Here is a 16,510-nt window from a genome sequence, read left to right as displayed (position 1 = left end):
CTAGGTTTGCCAGGAACCTGTTTGATCTTCCACTTGGTGCGGAGTTTGTCTCCCAGTTGATGTCAGGGTAGTTAAAGTCCCCCATTACTATTGTGATGTGCTTCCTACATACCTTAGTTAGCTGACTGGCAAAAAGTTCATCTATTTCCTCTGTTTGGTTGGGTGGTCTGTAGTATACACCTATGGCAATGTCATTTCCCCCCCCCTTTTATATTGACCCAAATGCATTCAAGACAGTTTTTATCATTGTTGTACTCTATTTCTGTGGAGATGTAGTTATTTCTTATATAGAGAGCAACTCCACCTCCTCTTTTATTTGGTCTGTTTCTTTTAAATAATTTAAATCCCTCTAGCTGTGTGTTCCATGTGTGAGTTTCATCCCACCATGTTTCCGTAATGGCAACAATATCGTATCTGCCCTCATTAACCTGAATTTCTAGTTCACCCTGTTTGCTGTTCATACTCTGTGCATTGGTGTATAAACATTTGAGTCCTTTGTGGGTGGCCCTGTGTTTCCTTTCTACATAACCTGTGTGGTGCCTGAGTTCCCCTATTGTCTTACCACCTATTTGGTTAGTGCACTTTATGTGGCACTCGCTATTAGAGGCTTCATTTTGATTGATAGCAAGGTTGGTATTCTTGTCCACACACACATCTATGCTACATGCACTGATAGCCCTATAGTTTTTAAATTGCCGGGGACAGGGTTGTTCCGTATCAATTAACTCCCTGTCCCCGCTGTTTAGTTTAAATTTCCCTCCAGAAAATCTGTGAATTTATAGCCGAGTAACTCAGTCCCTGAGACCGAGAACATCAACAATTCAAAGGAAGAAAAGGGATAGAACTTCTGCCCTATTCAGTATAGCAATTATAGATGAATGAGATGCTGTTTTAGGAAATAGTCTGTTATTTATTCAGAGCAGTTCCTTAGAGAGCAATTCAATTCTAACTAAAACACCATTCGAAAATCTAAGATTCTGCTAGCAAAACTGGCCAATGATCACTATCTTTCTCAATCTTCAGTTATCCTCTAGTTTCAGCTGCCGACCACTTGGCCCTTGTCATATAAATTACCTTGTCACTATGGAACTGGATTTCAAAACCATTGCAAACATGCATAATCATATAAGCTGTAACATTTATTTTACAGTACTTGTGTGCTATAGTGTGAGACTCTATATGGCTCATAAAATAAAAATATGTTGTAAACATAAAAAACCTGAAATCATAAAAGAGATTAAAAGAGATTAAATGTTCACATAAGTGTAATAAAACATAACTACTAGAGACAGTGGAGTCATAATCATGAGTAGCCTATCATGAAAAGTAATAGCTTCACCAACTCTCAGTGGTGGTATGGAAGGATTCCCTGGTTAAAAACACTCAATCTTGTCCTTGTCTACTTCTTCGTCTATTTCTCCCTGCTTTTAGTAGTGAAGCTACTAGTATTACAGCACTCTGATTTTTCAATGCTTGAGCCTAGCCTTCTTTGTGATTGAACTCTTAGCATTTTTGAACAATGCCGGTAGCTCATACTGCTGTTAAACTTGTGTCCTGGCTTGGCTGCTGGCCTCTGAAGTAGCTACTGGTTTAGTTTGTGCTCCTTTCCTTCGGAGTCATTGCTTTTTGCTTCTATGACATGATTTATGGCCTCACTTTGCTATCTGTTCTCTTAAACAGGAAATAACATAAATTATTCAAATGTTTAGCAAACTCTATAGTTGGAATTGACAAATTCAGGCTTCAGTCTAAGCCAGGTAACTACCCAGAGGCAATCAATGTGCAAGATAGCTGTGGGCAAGGCAGCTCATGCAAACCAAACAGAATTCTTCCTCATTTCCCTTGCCGTCATGAAGGAACGTCTGATCATGCGTTTCTAATGCATGCAGATTCTCAGGAAAGTGGAGCCCGGGGATTTGCACCAAGATGCTGATATAATCAGACATGCATGTTGAGGCGAAAGATAGCAGTGCTGACAGATTCAACCTGGCATGTAATCATCAGTGGCAGCTTTCACACAGCTCTTAAAGCAGAATTTCCTCTCCCTTTCTTTTCATAGTAAAATAAGGATCAATTTTAAGAGAAACAAACCTAACTGGGACCTCTCAAAAGGGAGTCTTTCTTTTGCGGTAAGTTCTCTGTAAGATAATCCATGAATGGTTAAACAAGCCAGTATCCATGGCTTATTTAGGGAAGAGTTTCCCAACCAGATATCCTTTGGCTGGGAGAAGTGAGGTCCTTGACAATAAATCACCTGCTTTGGACTGCATAGGTTGGAGACTATCCAAAGTATGATTAATTATTTCAAGATGGAACAACAGATTTCAGTGAAGGTAATAAAAGTGATAGTTTTAATATTTTGGATTTTCCTAGAGTCCAGTTTACAGAGCCGTTAGTATAACAGATGAAAGGAATCAGCACACTGCCATTATTATATCATTCATTCACATCACAGTGCACTCTGTCCACATTAATATTAATGGCTTATATAACTCATGCAAATCACCAATGTACAACAGTCCTCTATTGTTTCCACCGTCACAAAAACAACTATAGTATCTCTTGGGTATTATCTCAGAAATCCATTAAGTTACTGTATCACAGAATTGTGAAGGTTCTGGAATCCACAGTAGCAAATCACAACTCTACTACCAAAAAGTCAAGTGAGGACTCCATAATTGGTATAAGAAATCAAAGACTATACAGCTAGTGCAATACTGGATGCAACTATTATCACTTTAGCATTAAAATAATAAAGCAAATACCTGTAAATAGCTCTATTGGCTCTATCCCAGCGGTTCTCAACCTGTGGGTCGGGACCCCATTTGGGGTCGAATGACCATTTCACGGGGGTCGCCAAACAACGCAGTCCACCATTTTTTCCCCCTTTTCCTTAGCTGTGCTACTCCCTTTTATTCTATTGGCTTTTGAAAGCCAATAGAATAGACTCTCTTGAATAGAGTCTAATTCTATTGGCTTTCCAAAGCCAATAGGAATTGTCCAGGCTATCTCTGCCCTGCTGAGCCCGCCAAAAGTCCCATTCTGCAAACGGTGCTGCAAGTTGTCTGCAGCAAAGGCGAGCTGTCTGGAAGTTTCCACCCTCCCTGCTGAGCAACTACTAAAAATGTAAGTAAAAGAGGGCCAGGGGTGGGAGGTGGGAGGCCGGCAGGTGCAGGGAGGGTTGCTGGCACACGTGGGGCCCGGCGGGTGCCTTACCTCCCTTGGGCTGGGCCAGCTAGTGGCCCAGCCGGTGGTCGGCCTGAGCCATCTCTGCCGCTTGCCAACTATGCTTCAGCCGGCGCAGGGGGCGGCACCACGCATGCGCGGCGCTCCCGGGCAGGGAAAGTCCTCGACTTACGACCGGTTGGGTAGTCCTCGACTTACAACCGGTTGGGTAGTCCTCGACTTACGACCGGTTGGGGGGTCGTGGCATTAAAAAGGTTGAGAACCACTGCTCTATCCTATCAGTAAAATTCAAGAAACTATGGAACAAATGCTTAACATTTCATTTATTGTATTCACTGTATACATGGATTTCCAACTGGTGAGTAGAGATAAGAGTTAACTTGGTTAATTTCCAATGATCAAAACTGACTAACCCATATCCCATTTTAGAGGGATTTGGATTTGGATCTTGGAAGAAGTAAATTTTTGCCAACAGTTCTTTCAAAAGATTTGAAAATTTCAAAACAGTTATACTGCATATTTCAAGATACTATAATGTCTGCCACAAAAATGTTTGGAACATGGTTTACAGAGATTGCTCTTTAAGATTGGCTTCACATTAGAATATGTTTACTGTAGAATAATCTAAACTAAAGGATCACCAGACTATCAACCCTCCTGCCCAACTTCAAGAAAGCAGGCTATGAAAAGAACACAGAGGTCAATAACTCAAGTACAGTGTATTCCATGAACTTCATAATTTATCGTAAGCATAGTTACCTGAAATTTAAGAAATCACTTTTTTCTTTCTTGTTTTAAATATAGTCACCAAACAGGCTGTTACAACGTGTCTACAAAATTAAATATGTTAGCCTTGAAAAAGTGTATAACTTAAGAGAGATAGAGAATCCAGAAATTTGCTTATATAAAACATGGTATTGAATGTGTTTTAAATCTTTTAAATATTCACAAACACCACCACCCCACACACCCACAACCTTCATATTATTCTTCACATGCATCAAAATTAGCATGTCCCTTTAATTCCAGAAAACCAGAGATTTCCTTTACCGTTATGGACAACTGTTATACGGGGGGTGGCATCCAAATCCGCAGAAGACAACCTGGAAGGATATCCCATTATTGTGGCCACAGAGAGACCCATCAGATAAAACAGCACATTCTCTTTCATTTTCCTGGTCAACCAAGGCTGCTGCTCACAGGGCAAGACAGCCCTTTTCTACAAGTTTGCCTTGGATTGTTGGAAAAATATCCTGTTGATTCTACATGTGGCATCACAGGTTGCAAAGAAAATCCTGAAATACAAAATGAAAGCTTTTTTAAAAAAAAAAACACAATGCAATATTCCAGCACTAATATAATCGTCTAACCTAGACATTCTCTCAAGTCAGACATTTGCTCGTACCTTTTAAAGGGTGAACTTCATTCAGCCTAGATCTGAGGAGCTGTACAACAAATTGAATATGTCCTTCAAGTTCTCCCCAAAATGGAAAGATACAAAATACAGTCTGAGTACTTTGCATGATTTATCCTTGGCTTCCTTATGACTGTAAACAAGTGACCATATTTTCATGGAAAAAAAATAAAAGACGAACCTGAGAAGGGGGCAAAACTGTAAGTGTTTCATAAGAATAAGAAAATTGTTTAGTTTCTAACTTTCCTTTACAAAGGAAAATTCAAGGGCAAAACCAAAAATAAATAGACAGACAGACAGACAGAACTAAAGGAAATGAAGGGCTGTCCTTTATAATTAAGGACATGTGATCACTGTTCCTGTAGATCAAGCAATTCTACATCCCTGTTGAACTGTTCCTCATCTCTGCCTCACCTCCCATATTAAGCTTCAGTTTTGTCCTATATTTTCCCCCATCCTTTCAGACAATGATTCTTCTGTAAGCAATCTGTCATGGATGGAAAACTGCCTTGGTGCTCTGAAAAGCCACAGACATCATAGCCCGAGCAACACATTTTAAAAACTATTTTACTTTCCTAGATCTGAAAATTGTCCTCAATAAATCCCAATGCCACAAACAAATAGATCAAATGCATTGGCTCCTCTGAGGCCAGCTCTTGAATGTTACAAAAATTGCTGTTCTGTTGCAGTGACATTATAGTAGCTTCAATTAGAAAATATAGCTTAGTTATTAAATAGCCAATATTATATAAATTAAAAAATTTGGAGGAAAAACAAGCTAGTTGTAAATGCCTAAACACAAATATGGAAATTGCTTAGTGAAAATACTGAGAAGATACATTTGCATGTTTGCCTTATATCATTTGTACTTTAATACAAACCCACAAAAATAGTTGTTGCTGTTGTTAATTCCATTTCAGATTTATTCCTAAAAAGGAATAAAATTCTGATGTAGCTCTGCATTTCAATTAGTTGCTATTAATACTTGGTATTTATAGTATCAAAACTGATTTAAGAAATTCATTTTAATGACTTTCTAACACAGGTTGACATTATTGCTTCCATATTGCATTGGGGAAAAGATTGAGAACATTTTGGAAGGAAGTATTGGGTATTAAAAAAATACTGGACAACCCCCAATGAATTTTGAAGTCATTGTTTCTTTAGATATTCATCCATTTTTAAAAAAAAGAGTTAAAATAATCTCTAGTAAAGCTTTACTTATGTCCCAAACCATTCTTAAATTGGTTCCTTTACCTAAAGTACATTTTAACAAAAATCTTCTAATTTCTTTTTGCAATCCTCCATTACTTCTTTCTGTAACAACATTTCATTTAGTCTCCATGTGAAAGAAATATATTTTCTTTTTAAACCAAACTCACAGGATTATAATTTTAAAAAAACATCTTTGATAGTATTTCTAATTTAGAAACCTTAGAATCCAAGTTCTTTGAAATCCAGATTATTTCTATTCTTGGCAAGGAGCTATGTCTTTCTGAAAAATAGGTACATTCTCTGGAATTGTCATTTTGCTCTTTCCAAATATCAACCACCCCTATATTATCAATCAAAACAAAAATTAAAAAACAAAACCTTTTGGTAAATTACATTGAGTGATTTTAATGGTTTTCTCAGAAGTTCTATCCAATTATGTAGCGATTATGCCATTCTAATTCCCTATTAAACACCAGTTTTCATAAGAAAAACCTCTTAATTTTCCCATATATCATTTACAGAATAGTACGACAAGAAGCAACAGTGAGAACTAGACACAGAACCACTGACTGGTTCAAAATTGGGAAAGGAGTCTGGCAAGGCTGTATTCTGTCACCCTGCCTATTTAAGTTATATGCAGAGCACATCATGAGAAAGGCAGGGCTAGATGAATCAAAAGTTGGAATTAAGATTGCCGGGAGAAATACCAACAACCTAAGATATGCAGATGATACCACTCTAATGGCAGAAAGTGAAGAGGAACTAAAGAGCCTCTTGATGAGGGTGAAGAAGGAGAGTGCAAAAGTGGGCTTGAAACTCAACATTAAGAAAACCAAAATCATGGCAGCCGGCCCTCTCAATTCCTGGCAAATAGATGGGGAAGAAATGGAGGTAGTGACAAACTTTATCTTCCTGGGCTCCAAGATCACCGCAGATGGGGACTGTAGCCAAGAAATTAAAAAACGCTTGTTTCTAGGGAGGAAAGCTATGGCAAATCTAGACAGCATACCTAAAAGCAAAGACATCACCCTGCCAACAAAACTATGTATAGTCAAGGCCATGGTTTTCCCAGTTGCGATATATGGCTGTGAAAATTGGACCATAAGAGAGACTGAGCGCCAAAGAATTGAGGCCTTTGAACTATGGTGCTGGGGAAGACTCTTGCAAGTCCCCTGGACTGCAAGGCGATCAAACCGGTCAGACTTAGAGGAGATCAACCCTGACTGCTCTTTAGAAGGCCAGATCCTGAAGTTGAAACTTCATTGGCCACCTAATGAAAGGAAGGGAGAAGAGCCTAATGCTGGGAAAGATTGAGGGCAATAGAAGAAGGGGATGACAGAGAATGAGGTGGCTGAATAGAGTCACTGAAGCAGTAGGCGTGAGCTCCAGAAGATGGTAGAGGACAGGAAGGCCTGGAGGAACGTTGTCCATGGGGTCACGATGGGTCGGACACGACTTCGCAACTAACAACAACAACATCATTCTCATTTGGGGCATGAATTCGAAAGTCTTCCAAAGTCTCAGCAAATTAACTTCCACTCTAGCACATATGCCATGCTCATCAGTCAATACAAGTTCTATTTTTAGTTGTTAATTAATTAATTTACAAATTAATATATAAAACAACTCTATTTCTTTTCTTTTCTTTTGTTCTTCACCCAAATTTTCACAAACCAAATATTTTATGTTCTTTCTTCTAATAAATATCTCTTGTAAGCAAATTGTATTGTGTTATGTTTTTCAAATCATCTTTTTTTCCCTCTTTTGGGAGCATTTTCTCAATTTATATTCCATATTAAGCATTTGTAATCCATAATCAAGCCAAACATTTAGAAAAAAATCAGTACCTGTAGACCTAATTCAGCACCATCCCTTTCAATTTCCTGTTGGATGTGTTGAAGTTTTTATGTAGTCCTGACACCTCCATTTGAATCTTCTCTTCTCTTCCTTGAATTTTTCTAGAAATTCTCTCCTCTTCTGAACAGAATTTAGTCAAAATCTCTGCTGTTTAAAAATAAAAATTACATTTTTCAATTTGTCCCATCAAAATGGGATCTATTTTCAGTTAAAAAAATAACATTTTTATTATTTCTGATCAGTAAAATTTTGATAGGAATTTCTTTAAACATATTTCTTTATATCATGTTATTGATCTTCAGTCCTCCATTAAAATACTGCTGCAAAACTTGATCCCTTTTTCTTCTTATAGATGAAGTACACCAAAACATTGCTTAGAACATTTCTTATTCTTGGAAATCTCGATTTTTTTCTATAAACTTTATCAATTTCTCCCTTTGTATCTTCCGCTTCCCAATCCCCTCAAAAGACTTCAATATTTTTTCTAATATCTTCATGAGAAGCCTCAAACAAAATTCCTTCTCTCTCAATTCCACAGAACCAGGTTATCTAATTCTCTTTCCACTTTTTTATTTATAACTTGTCTTACTCTCCAAAATCTCCACTTTGTCATTAATTTGTTTTATATCTCCAGGCACTCATTTTACAGAGTTTTCCATCTTCTTAACTTCCTCTTTCATCTCCTCTTTCATCATTAGGTCTTTCAGCAATTCTTTTTTCCATGGCTATCAATTTAGTTATCAATTATTCAGCTAATTTACTGGCAAGTTGTTAAAACATTTTCTGAAGAAAATATGGTATAATTCCTCTCTCTGTCGATTGCTCTAACAATCCCCTCCTCCCAGACACACACACACACAATTTTGCCACTTTTTGAGTTCTTGCCATTATATTATAATCCAAATGAAAAATTGTTGCAAACAAGGAGAAAAAGAAAAGGCAAGCTTTCCCACTTTTTTCCTCTTTTGTCTCCCTTACTTTTAATACTTTAGTCTCTAATGTCATTCTGTAATTAGTCAGCATCACAATCCACATCTCTATAATTACAGTCAACAATAATCAATTCATATTATGCTTATCTTTATTTTTATTTTCACCAATTGCCTACATTTCTAATAATAACAAGAAAACACTCCCAGGAAAGCCCAGGTCATTTGTCTAATTCCAATGTATTCAAAAGCAATCTTTTGGAGTAACTGTTCCCTTTATCTTTTATTTTCTTACATCATATCCTTACTAAGCTTAAGACATTCTTAAGTCTTTAAAACCTTCTTTTTTCTATTGCTTTGTGATACAGAAAAAAAATCCTTATCCTGCCACAAAGAAAATTTAACTGTAGATTAATTAGATCCAAAATGAGCAATAAAAGAGGTTCAGCTTTACATCTGAATAGGCTATATTATGTTTATGAGCTTAGGTGGAATCTTGACTCCCAGCTGCTCAACTCAAGTCAACTATGAAAACTTCAGTTCCTGTAGTTTACTCACAATGAGCAGCTGTCTAGAGTGTAAATAGGCAAGCTCACAATCAGAGAGATTTTGCTGGCCAATATGAATCTGGTCACCATTCTTCACTGCAATATCATCCCCACTCCTTCAAAAATAGGTACAGTAATTCACCATGAATCTCAGTGGAAGCTGGTCAAAAATACTTCCTGAAATGGAATGTGTGCGTGACCTTGGGGAACAAGGGGAAGAGATGCTGCCTAAGAAACAATCAGGCAACAATCAGACAAGAGAGGCAGAAACTCCCAGTGGCTTAAGAGTCAGAGAAAGAAATTTAGGAAGCACCTGCCCCATTGGATTATGCAATTAAAAGTGGCAGCAAGAAGTTAGAACTTTTAGACTTGCAAGATTTTGTAAAGGTAGCCTCATAATAAAATAGGATTAGGTCAACAAATTGTGTTTCCTGTCTGGCTTACCTGGGAGGGCTGGCACTTCCCTTCTAATCCCCTAACTATCTTCTGATTCTAGTAATTTTATCCACATAATTGTTAGGAGCAAAATGAAAGGAAATTTAACTGGGGATTCACTCACAGCACTCACAGCACCCAAGAAAAGAGAACTAAATTTAGACACTAAGATTTTTTCCCTTAAATTTTGGCAATTCTTTGATACATAGACTATTGGAGAAGTTCTACACCAGTATTTCTCAACCTTGTCTATTTCAAGATGTGTGCTTCATAGCATACTGGCTGGGGAATTCTGGGATATGAAGTCCACATATCTTAAAGTAGTCAAGGTACTACACTACACTATAAAAGGATTCTAGCATGTAAAGCAGATGTATCAGAATCTTGCCAAATGAACAAAAATATTATGGCAGCCCCTGATCTGAACAATTTTATCATATCTACAAGAAAAATACTGACTGTACAAAAGAAGAATGTATTTGTTATCCAGGAAGGTATACTAATAGTTTCTTAGTCGACTGCCTCAGGATACTCCTCTTAATAAGAGAACTATAATGCAGCAGGATACAGAGAGAAGTGTGATACAGGTAATCCTCGAGTTATGACAATTGACCCCATAATTTATGTTGCTATGTGGGAAATTTGTTGTGAGTTTTGTCCCATTTTACGACCTTTCTTGCCACAGTTGTTAAGTGAATCACTGCAGTTGTTCAGTTAATAACATGGCTGTTAAGTGAATGCAGCTTTCCCATTGATCTTGCTTGTAAGAAGGTTCTAAAAGGGGATCACATGACCCCAGGACATTGCAATCATCATGTTGTCAAGCATCCAAAATGTAAATCATGTGACCATGGGTGTGCTGCAATGGTCATAAGTGTGGAAAACGGTTATAAGTCACTTTTTTCAGTGCCACTATAACTTCGAACAATCACTAAATGAATTGTTGTAAGTAAGGACTACCTGTAAATTATTACCAGTGTTACTAAGTTATCATATGCATTGATTGTAGATTGTTTGCTTCTTGTAGTTACATATCCATACCTTATGTCATATATACTGTATTTGTGTGAAGCTGTGAATAAAAAAATAGAATATACAGTATAACTAGTCTCCCTCAAAACAAGCTATAGAAGAAGAAAACTTTGTTCTGAAAGAATACAGTATACACCATGTAGAAAACCACCAAAATAAAGGTTTCTAAGAAACAACCAGATATGGTTCTCAGGTAATTTCCCAAACAATGTTACTATGTATATAAAGAAACATCTACTCACATCTGAGGAGTTCCAAAAAGGACAAAAACAGTCACACAGTGCCTCCTAGTGGTCAGTGTAACCAAAATACCAGACATTATGCACACTGTAAAAGAAAGGGAAATACAAGTGGCTGGTGGTGGAAGTAATGTAAAATTCTATACTATGGGGCATGAGATAATGAAACATCAGTATCTCTCTGCTCTGAGTGCTTAAAGGAAAGTGGACTATATATACCACTCTGATAGCTCTCCAAACAAGAGAACTAAATGACGCAATGGCACTTGAATGGAAAGGCACCAGGACATGATAGAAGACTGCCTTTCTGGAATTATGTCAGTAGGAACTGTAGCATCTTAGAGCAGACAGAAGAAGATACAGTGCATGAGAGTCACTCTGCCTCAATTTAATCTGCAATGCAAACCTAATTTGGACAAATAGATATGCTGATGTACGTGTGTGTGTGTGTGTGTGTGTGTGTGTTTGTGTGTGTGGTGCTTTTAGCTCTGAAGTGGAAAATAAAAAGTGTTTGGTTCTATATGTCCTAAGTTCCTGGTTAAATAAGCACAAGATATAGCACTGGAAAGGCCCTGTTTGGCCTTCCACGTGACAAACCAGAAATACTTTCTTAAAAAGGTACGACTGTTTGCAAAATGCTAAAATTTCATCAAAAAGACATTGCTAGGCCAAGCACAAAAACTCAAATGGCAAAGAGATTTTTTTCTTCAATATTAAAGCAATTCTAATTAACAAGCTAAAAGCTGAGAAGTTATTCATAGCTTAAAAGCTAGAAAACTTTGCTGAAGCTTTTGATTATATAATGGTGTGATATAGCAGCCACAAACAAACTTATTAATGTTACATATACTGCCACAGAATTCTAGATAAAAATTTGCTGAAGCTTCACTCTCTTTCTATGTTTTGCAGAAACCAAAGGCAAAAGACAAATCTAACCGCCACCCCCACCATCTTTAAATAAGAAGCAGGTTGTACTAGACTAAAACTTCTATTTGGGTGCCTTCCAGATGTGTTGCCAAGACAACTTGTAGAATTCTTGGCTAGTATGACCAAAGGAATTCTGGACATTGTAAAGCCAATACATCTGAATGGTAACAGATTAATTATTGCTTAGCTAAAAATTTTGTCGTGAGAATGTAAATATTACAATATGGTGATCCCCAAACTAACTTGTGAAAAATGATAAACTAATTGATATGCAAAGGAATTAGATAGAGTGATCTATGCAAATCCTAACACTAATGATTAAGAAGTTATGTAATTCAAGTCTGGATTAATGCACTATTCAATTTGTATAAAGAATCAAGTAAGACTTTACTATTGTTCTCATCTAATCGCATAGATGGCACATTAAATAAGAAGACAACACAAGGCAACTTGTTATCCAAGGCCTGACTCACAGACTAGACAATTTCAGCATTTAAGCCTAACATAAATAAACTATGGAAAATTAACACAAGCTTTTAAAATACTGTATAATTAAAAAAAATGATTGTAGTCACCAATGAACAATTAAAATCCTGGCAAAAGGAAAGAGTGGGAGGCAAATGCAATTACTGAGGAGTGGATTCCACAACCTAGGAGTAATCTAGGATAAGGCTTTTCCTGTATACTAGATACACAAGTTTCTGACTGTGGGGCACCTTCAGAAGACCTCAGAACCAAAAGGGTTAATAGATATACAAAGGGCTAAGTCCTAAACTTGGCATGTCCAACTTTTTGGCTTGCTTGGGCCTCACTGAGTGAAGAGGAATTTTCTATATAAATGAATACATATAAATAATGTTAAATGTTTAGGATCTTGTGGGGCCACATTACTAGCTGTCCAGGGTTGCGTGCATACTGTGGGCTGCAGGTTGGTTATGCTTGCTGTAAACCATTAAACCCTTTAGAGCATGGTTCTCAACCTGTGGGTCGGGACCCCATTTGGGGTCAAACGACCATTTCACGGGGGTCGCCAAACAAGGCTGTCCGCCATTTTCCCCCCCCCCTTTTCTTTGGCCACACCCCTGGCACCCGGTGATGTATAAGTGCTTGGGGGTCACCACAACATGGGGAACTGTATTATGGGGTCGCGGCATTAGAAAGGTTGAGAACCACTGCTTTAGAGGTCCATAGCAACATTTTAAACTGTGCCTCGTAAGCAATCTTCAGCACTGGTATTGCCATATCTTGCACCAGCTAGCAGCCTATCTTGCTAGCTCCTGACATTTCTAAAGTATCAACAAGGTATATCAGTGGTTCTCAACCTGTCGCTCGGGACCCCATTTGGGATCGAACGACCATTTCACGGGGGTCGCCAAACAACGCAGTCCGCCATTTTTTCCCCCTTTTCCTTAGCTGTGCTACTCCCTTTTATTCTATTGGCTTTTGAAAGCCAATAGAATAGACTCTCTTGAATAGAGTCTAATTCTATTGGCTTTCAAAAGCCAATAGGAATTGTCCAGGCTGTCTCTGCCCTGCTGAGCCCGCCAAAAGTCCCATTCTGCAAACGGTGCTGCACCAGTTGAGTAGTCCTCGACTTATGACCGGTTGAGTAGTCCTCGACTTATGACCAGTTGGGGGTCGCGGCATTAAAAAGGTTGAGAACCACTGAGGTATATGATCAAAAATGGAATATATTTCCAAACCAATAAGGAACAATAGAAGCTGGCACAGTAGCTGGAATTATAAAAATATGCTCCTTGCCATAGCTGCCACCTGCCCTCCAGTGACAATTGAGGATCTAATCATTGTTCATGACTGTACACCTGCTCTTTTAAGGGTAGTACAATCTCTACCTGAAAAGTCTAAACCTCCATCCCAAAGACCAGTTTCTTATTGATCATCAGTATCTTTATCTTATCTTAATTTACTTTTGTTTTCTCTTTTCCAGCCCTTCAACAGTATTTGAACTTTACAAATCATTTCTAATTGCTTCCTTAGAGTTAGATGACATGACGCAGAAGGATTGGACATCATCAGAATATTGATGGCACCTCTCTTAAACTCCATATAATTTCCAACAGCACCTTCATTTAGATATTCAACAGCATGGGGACAAAACAGAACCCTAGTTCAAAAAGTAGTACATTATCAAATAGCAGTCTCTCAATACCATTTCTGAACATAGCTCTACAGGAGACTGCAACTACCACAAAACATTAATCGTATCAGATAGCATAGCTCAGGGCTTTTCAACTTTTTCACCCATTGCACCACTTTTAGGATATGGCAATATCCGAGTACCACCAGTCGCTCAGCAAGGTGTACAAAAACTTGAGGACCCCTCCCCAAAAAGGAAAAAAGTGATAAAGTACATGTAGTCCTCGACTTACAACAGTTCGCTTACAATGGCACTGAAAAAAGTGCCCCCCAAGCCACAGCCGAGCAAGATACCTGCCTGCCCACCTAGTGGCGCTCTTCCTCCTGTCCAAGGTTTTCATTGTTGTGAGCATTTCTGTTGAGGATTGGCAGCGGGGGTGGGGTGGAAGGTGTTTGGTTTTTATTCCCCCCGTCTGCTGGGTGGTTGCAGCAGGTTTTGGTCACTTCACATGACACTGTGACTGTCATAAATATGAATCAGTTGCCAAGCATCTGAATGTAAATCACAAGACCCAGGACATGTTGCAATATTCCAGCTGATCAGTGCTTCTTCAGAGCTCAGCAGAAGCGGAAGGATCAGCACCAAGCTCCAGCTGGATCCTGGCACTGATCCCCGTGCTTCCACTGAGCCCTGACAGTCCAGAAGAAGCACCGATCAGCTGGAAAGCGGCACTGATCCTGTGCTTCCGCTGAGCCCTGCAGCTCCAGCCATCTCTCACTCAGGCTTGTGCAGTGTGGTTCAGCTCATTCCCCTCCCCTGCTACCACTTTTCTAGGATGGCCACGTACCACCTGCCAGGTGCCAATGTATCACAGGTGGTACCCGTACCACTGGTTGAAAAGCCCTGGCATAGCTGATAGTACGGAATCTCATCAAGAGCTGCTAATTCCAAAAGCTTATAGTGTAGGGAAAAAAGGAAACAAAGATCAGAAACAAGAGAGAAAGTAAAAGTGGTAAGGTATCAGCTGGATGATTTACCCTCCACTGGAATGCAGTCCCAGCAGATTACTCAGTGGGAATTATCTTGATAGAAGAAAAAGTTTGCTTATCTTTGAGGCATGGTCAAAATAGGATAGATGACAATTGCTACTCCAATGTGGACCATGATAAACAAGTTGGACAAAGGCTGGAAGTGTGAAGGTTTTCTTATTTGCTTCGATATTTAGTTCTTTACGTCAATTTAGGACTTTAAAAAATAAATGTGTCCAGAAAGCCATTATAGCACTGTTGGCCTAAACAATAGAATCAAGCAAGGATCATCTCATAAATAATTACAATATAAAGGAAAGCATCATCCATTTTTGGTTTCCTATCAGCAAAGAATGAATTCCTTGCTGTGGCCAAATGAGGCCAACAGCTTCATGCTTGAGAAAAGCAACCTCTGGAGAAGAAGGCCAGTTATGTTTTTTGATTATTCAGATGGGCAGAAATAGGCTATAAGCATTCTGTAGAACCAAGGCAGGGGACTAGGGTTCCTCCAGATGTTGTCAGAGTATAACTTCTGGCATCCACCATTGTTCTGAACCGTATAGCTCTATGTAACCTCGTATAGCTCTATGTAACCCTAACTAGAGAGCATGTATCAGTATGTTAGAATATCTGGCAGTTATTGGATTAAATGCTGGTTTTGTTGATGGGTCAGTGGGAGGAGGTTCTAAAGGGCATTGGGAGACTTCCTGGACACAAGCCTGGGGGAATGCTTTTGTTCATCCAGCCTCATGGCCCCTAGTCACACAGCTTGGAGATCTTATGCTTATGACAACATGTGATGCTTATGCAGAAGAAGAGGGGAAAATCCATTATCAATTTACCTATGGAAATAAACAGAGAGATGTGACATACAGAACCAACAACGTAAAAGCAAGTATTCCTCTGAATAAACATTTATCTGTTTTATAATCATTTCTATTGAGTTATTTATCTGTACTAGATTGAACTGGGAAGCAGTTTGTTCTGTCTGGAACAGAATAATCATCATTAGCCATGCTCACTGGAGCTGCTTGAAACTGAACTTCACCAACATTCTACTGTTGAAAAAACAGATTGTTAAAGAGACAGGTTTATATAATGTGTTTAAGCCATAACATGTTTTATTTTTTTAATTGGTGGGTGAATCTATCTATTGTACTCTATAGGTCTTGCCTGCACACATGATTCAGGGACCCTGCTGGTAGAAGCAGCTACCTATTGCATAATAATAAAAAGGGAAAGGATTTTGAGACTGAGAAGTTGAATGAATTCTTTGCTTTTATTTTTATTGCAGAAAAAAAGACACTGTCCCTGAATAGACATTTTTAGAAACAGAATATGATTTGCTGAGTGAAAGAATGGTGCCAAGAGAAGGAATTCCATTTAAAACTGACAAGCTGAAAACAAACAAGCCGCCCATTTCCGATGCTGCCTATCAAAGAATTTTTAAAACTGCTCAGATGTGAAATTGTTTTGATGATGTACCTCATTTAAAAAGACATCAACTAACAAAGTAGTCATGGTATAAGATGAGAGTACCTCTTCTGAATCAATAACTTATGAAGATTGGGAAGCATAAATTGAAAGTTCTATAATGGAGAA

The 16,510-nt window shown here is 38.4% G+C and overlaps 1 protein-coding gene across 10 annotated transcripts in view; it reads right to left on the bottom strand.

The window, feature by feature from the left end:
• Nucleotides 1–16,510, bottom strand: part of SEMA4G (semaphorin 4G) — a 104,805-nt gene that overhangs the window by 44,993 nt on the left and 43,302 nt on the right. For 4 of the 10 annotated variants that reach the window (XM_039361708.1, XM_039361713.1, XM_039361709.1 and 1 more), the window contains exons 2-3: nucleotides 7,663–7,819; nucleotides 4,237–4,481 (exon numbers count right to left, since the gene is read on the bottom strand). In XM_039361708.1, the coding sequence (XP_039217642.1) occupies nucleotides 4,237–4,357 (121 nt within the window). In that variant the 5' untranslated portion in view covers nucleotides 4,358–4,481; nucleotides 7,663–7,819. Of the gene's footprint in view, nucleotides 1–4,236; nucleotides 4,482–4,591; nucleotides 4,753–7,662; nucleotides 7,820–10,858; nucleotides 10,929–16,510 lie in introns of those variants that run through there. The other 6 variants (XM_039361714.1, XM_039361715.1, XM_039361716.1 and 3 more) reach the window with 4 other exon arrangements.

This window comes from Crotalus tigris, unplaced genomic scaffold (assembly GCF_016545835.1).
Source record: "Crotalus tigris isolate CLP2741 ecotype Arizona unplaced genomic scaffold, ASM1654583v1 scf7180000019328.220996217465:2438092, whole genome shotgun sequence".
NCBI classification, from domain to species: domain Eukaryota; kingdom Metazoa; phylum Chordata; class Lepidosauria; order Squamata; family Viperidae; genus Crotalus; species Crotalus tigris.
The sequence above is the reverse complement of the archived record's forward strand: the minus strand, read 5'-3'. Positions and strand labels throughout refer to the sequence as shown.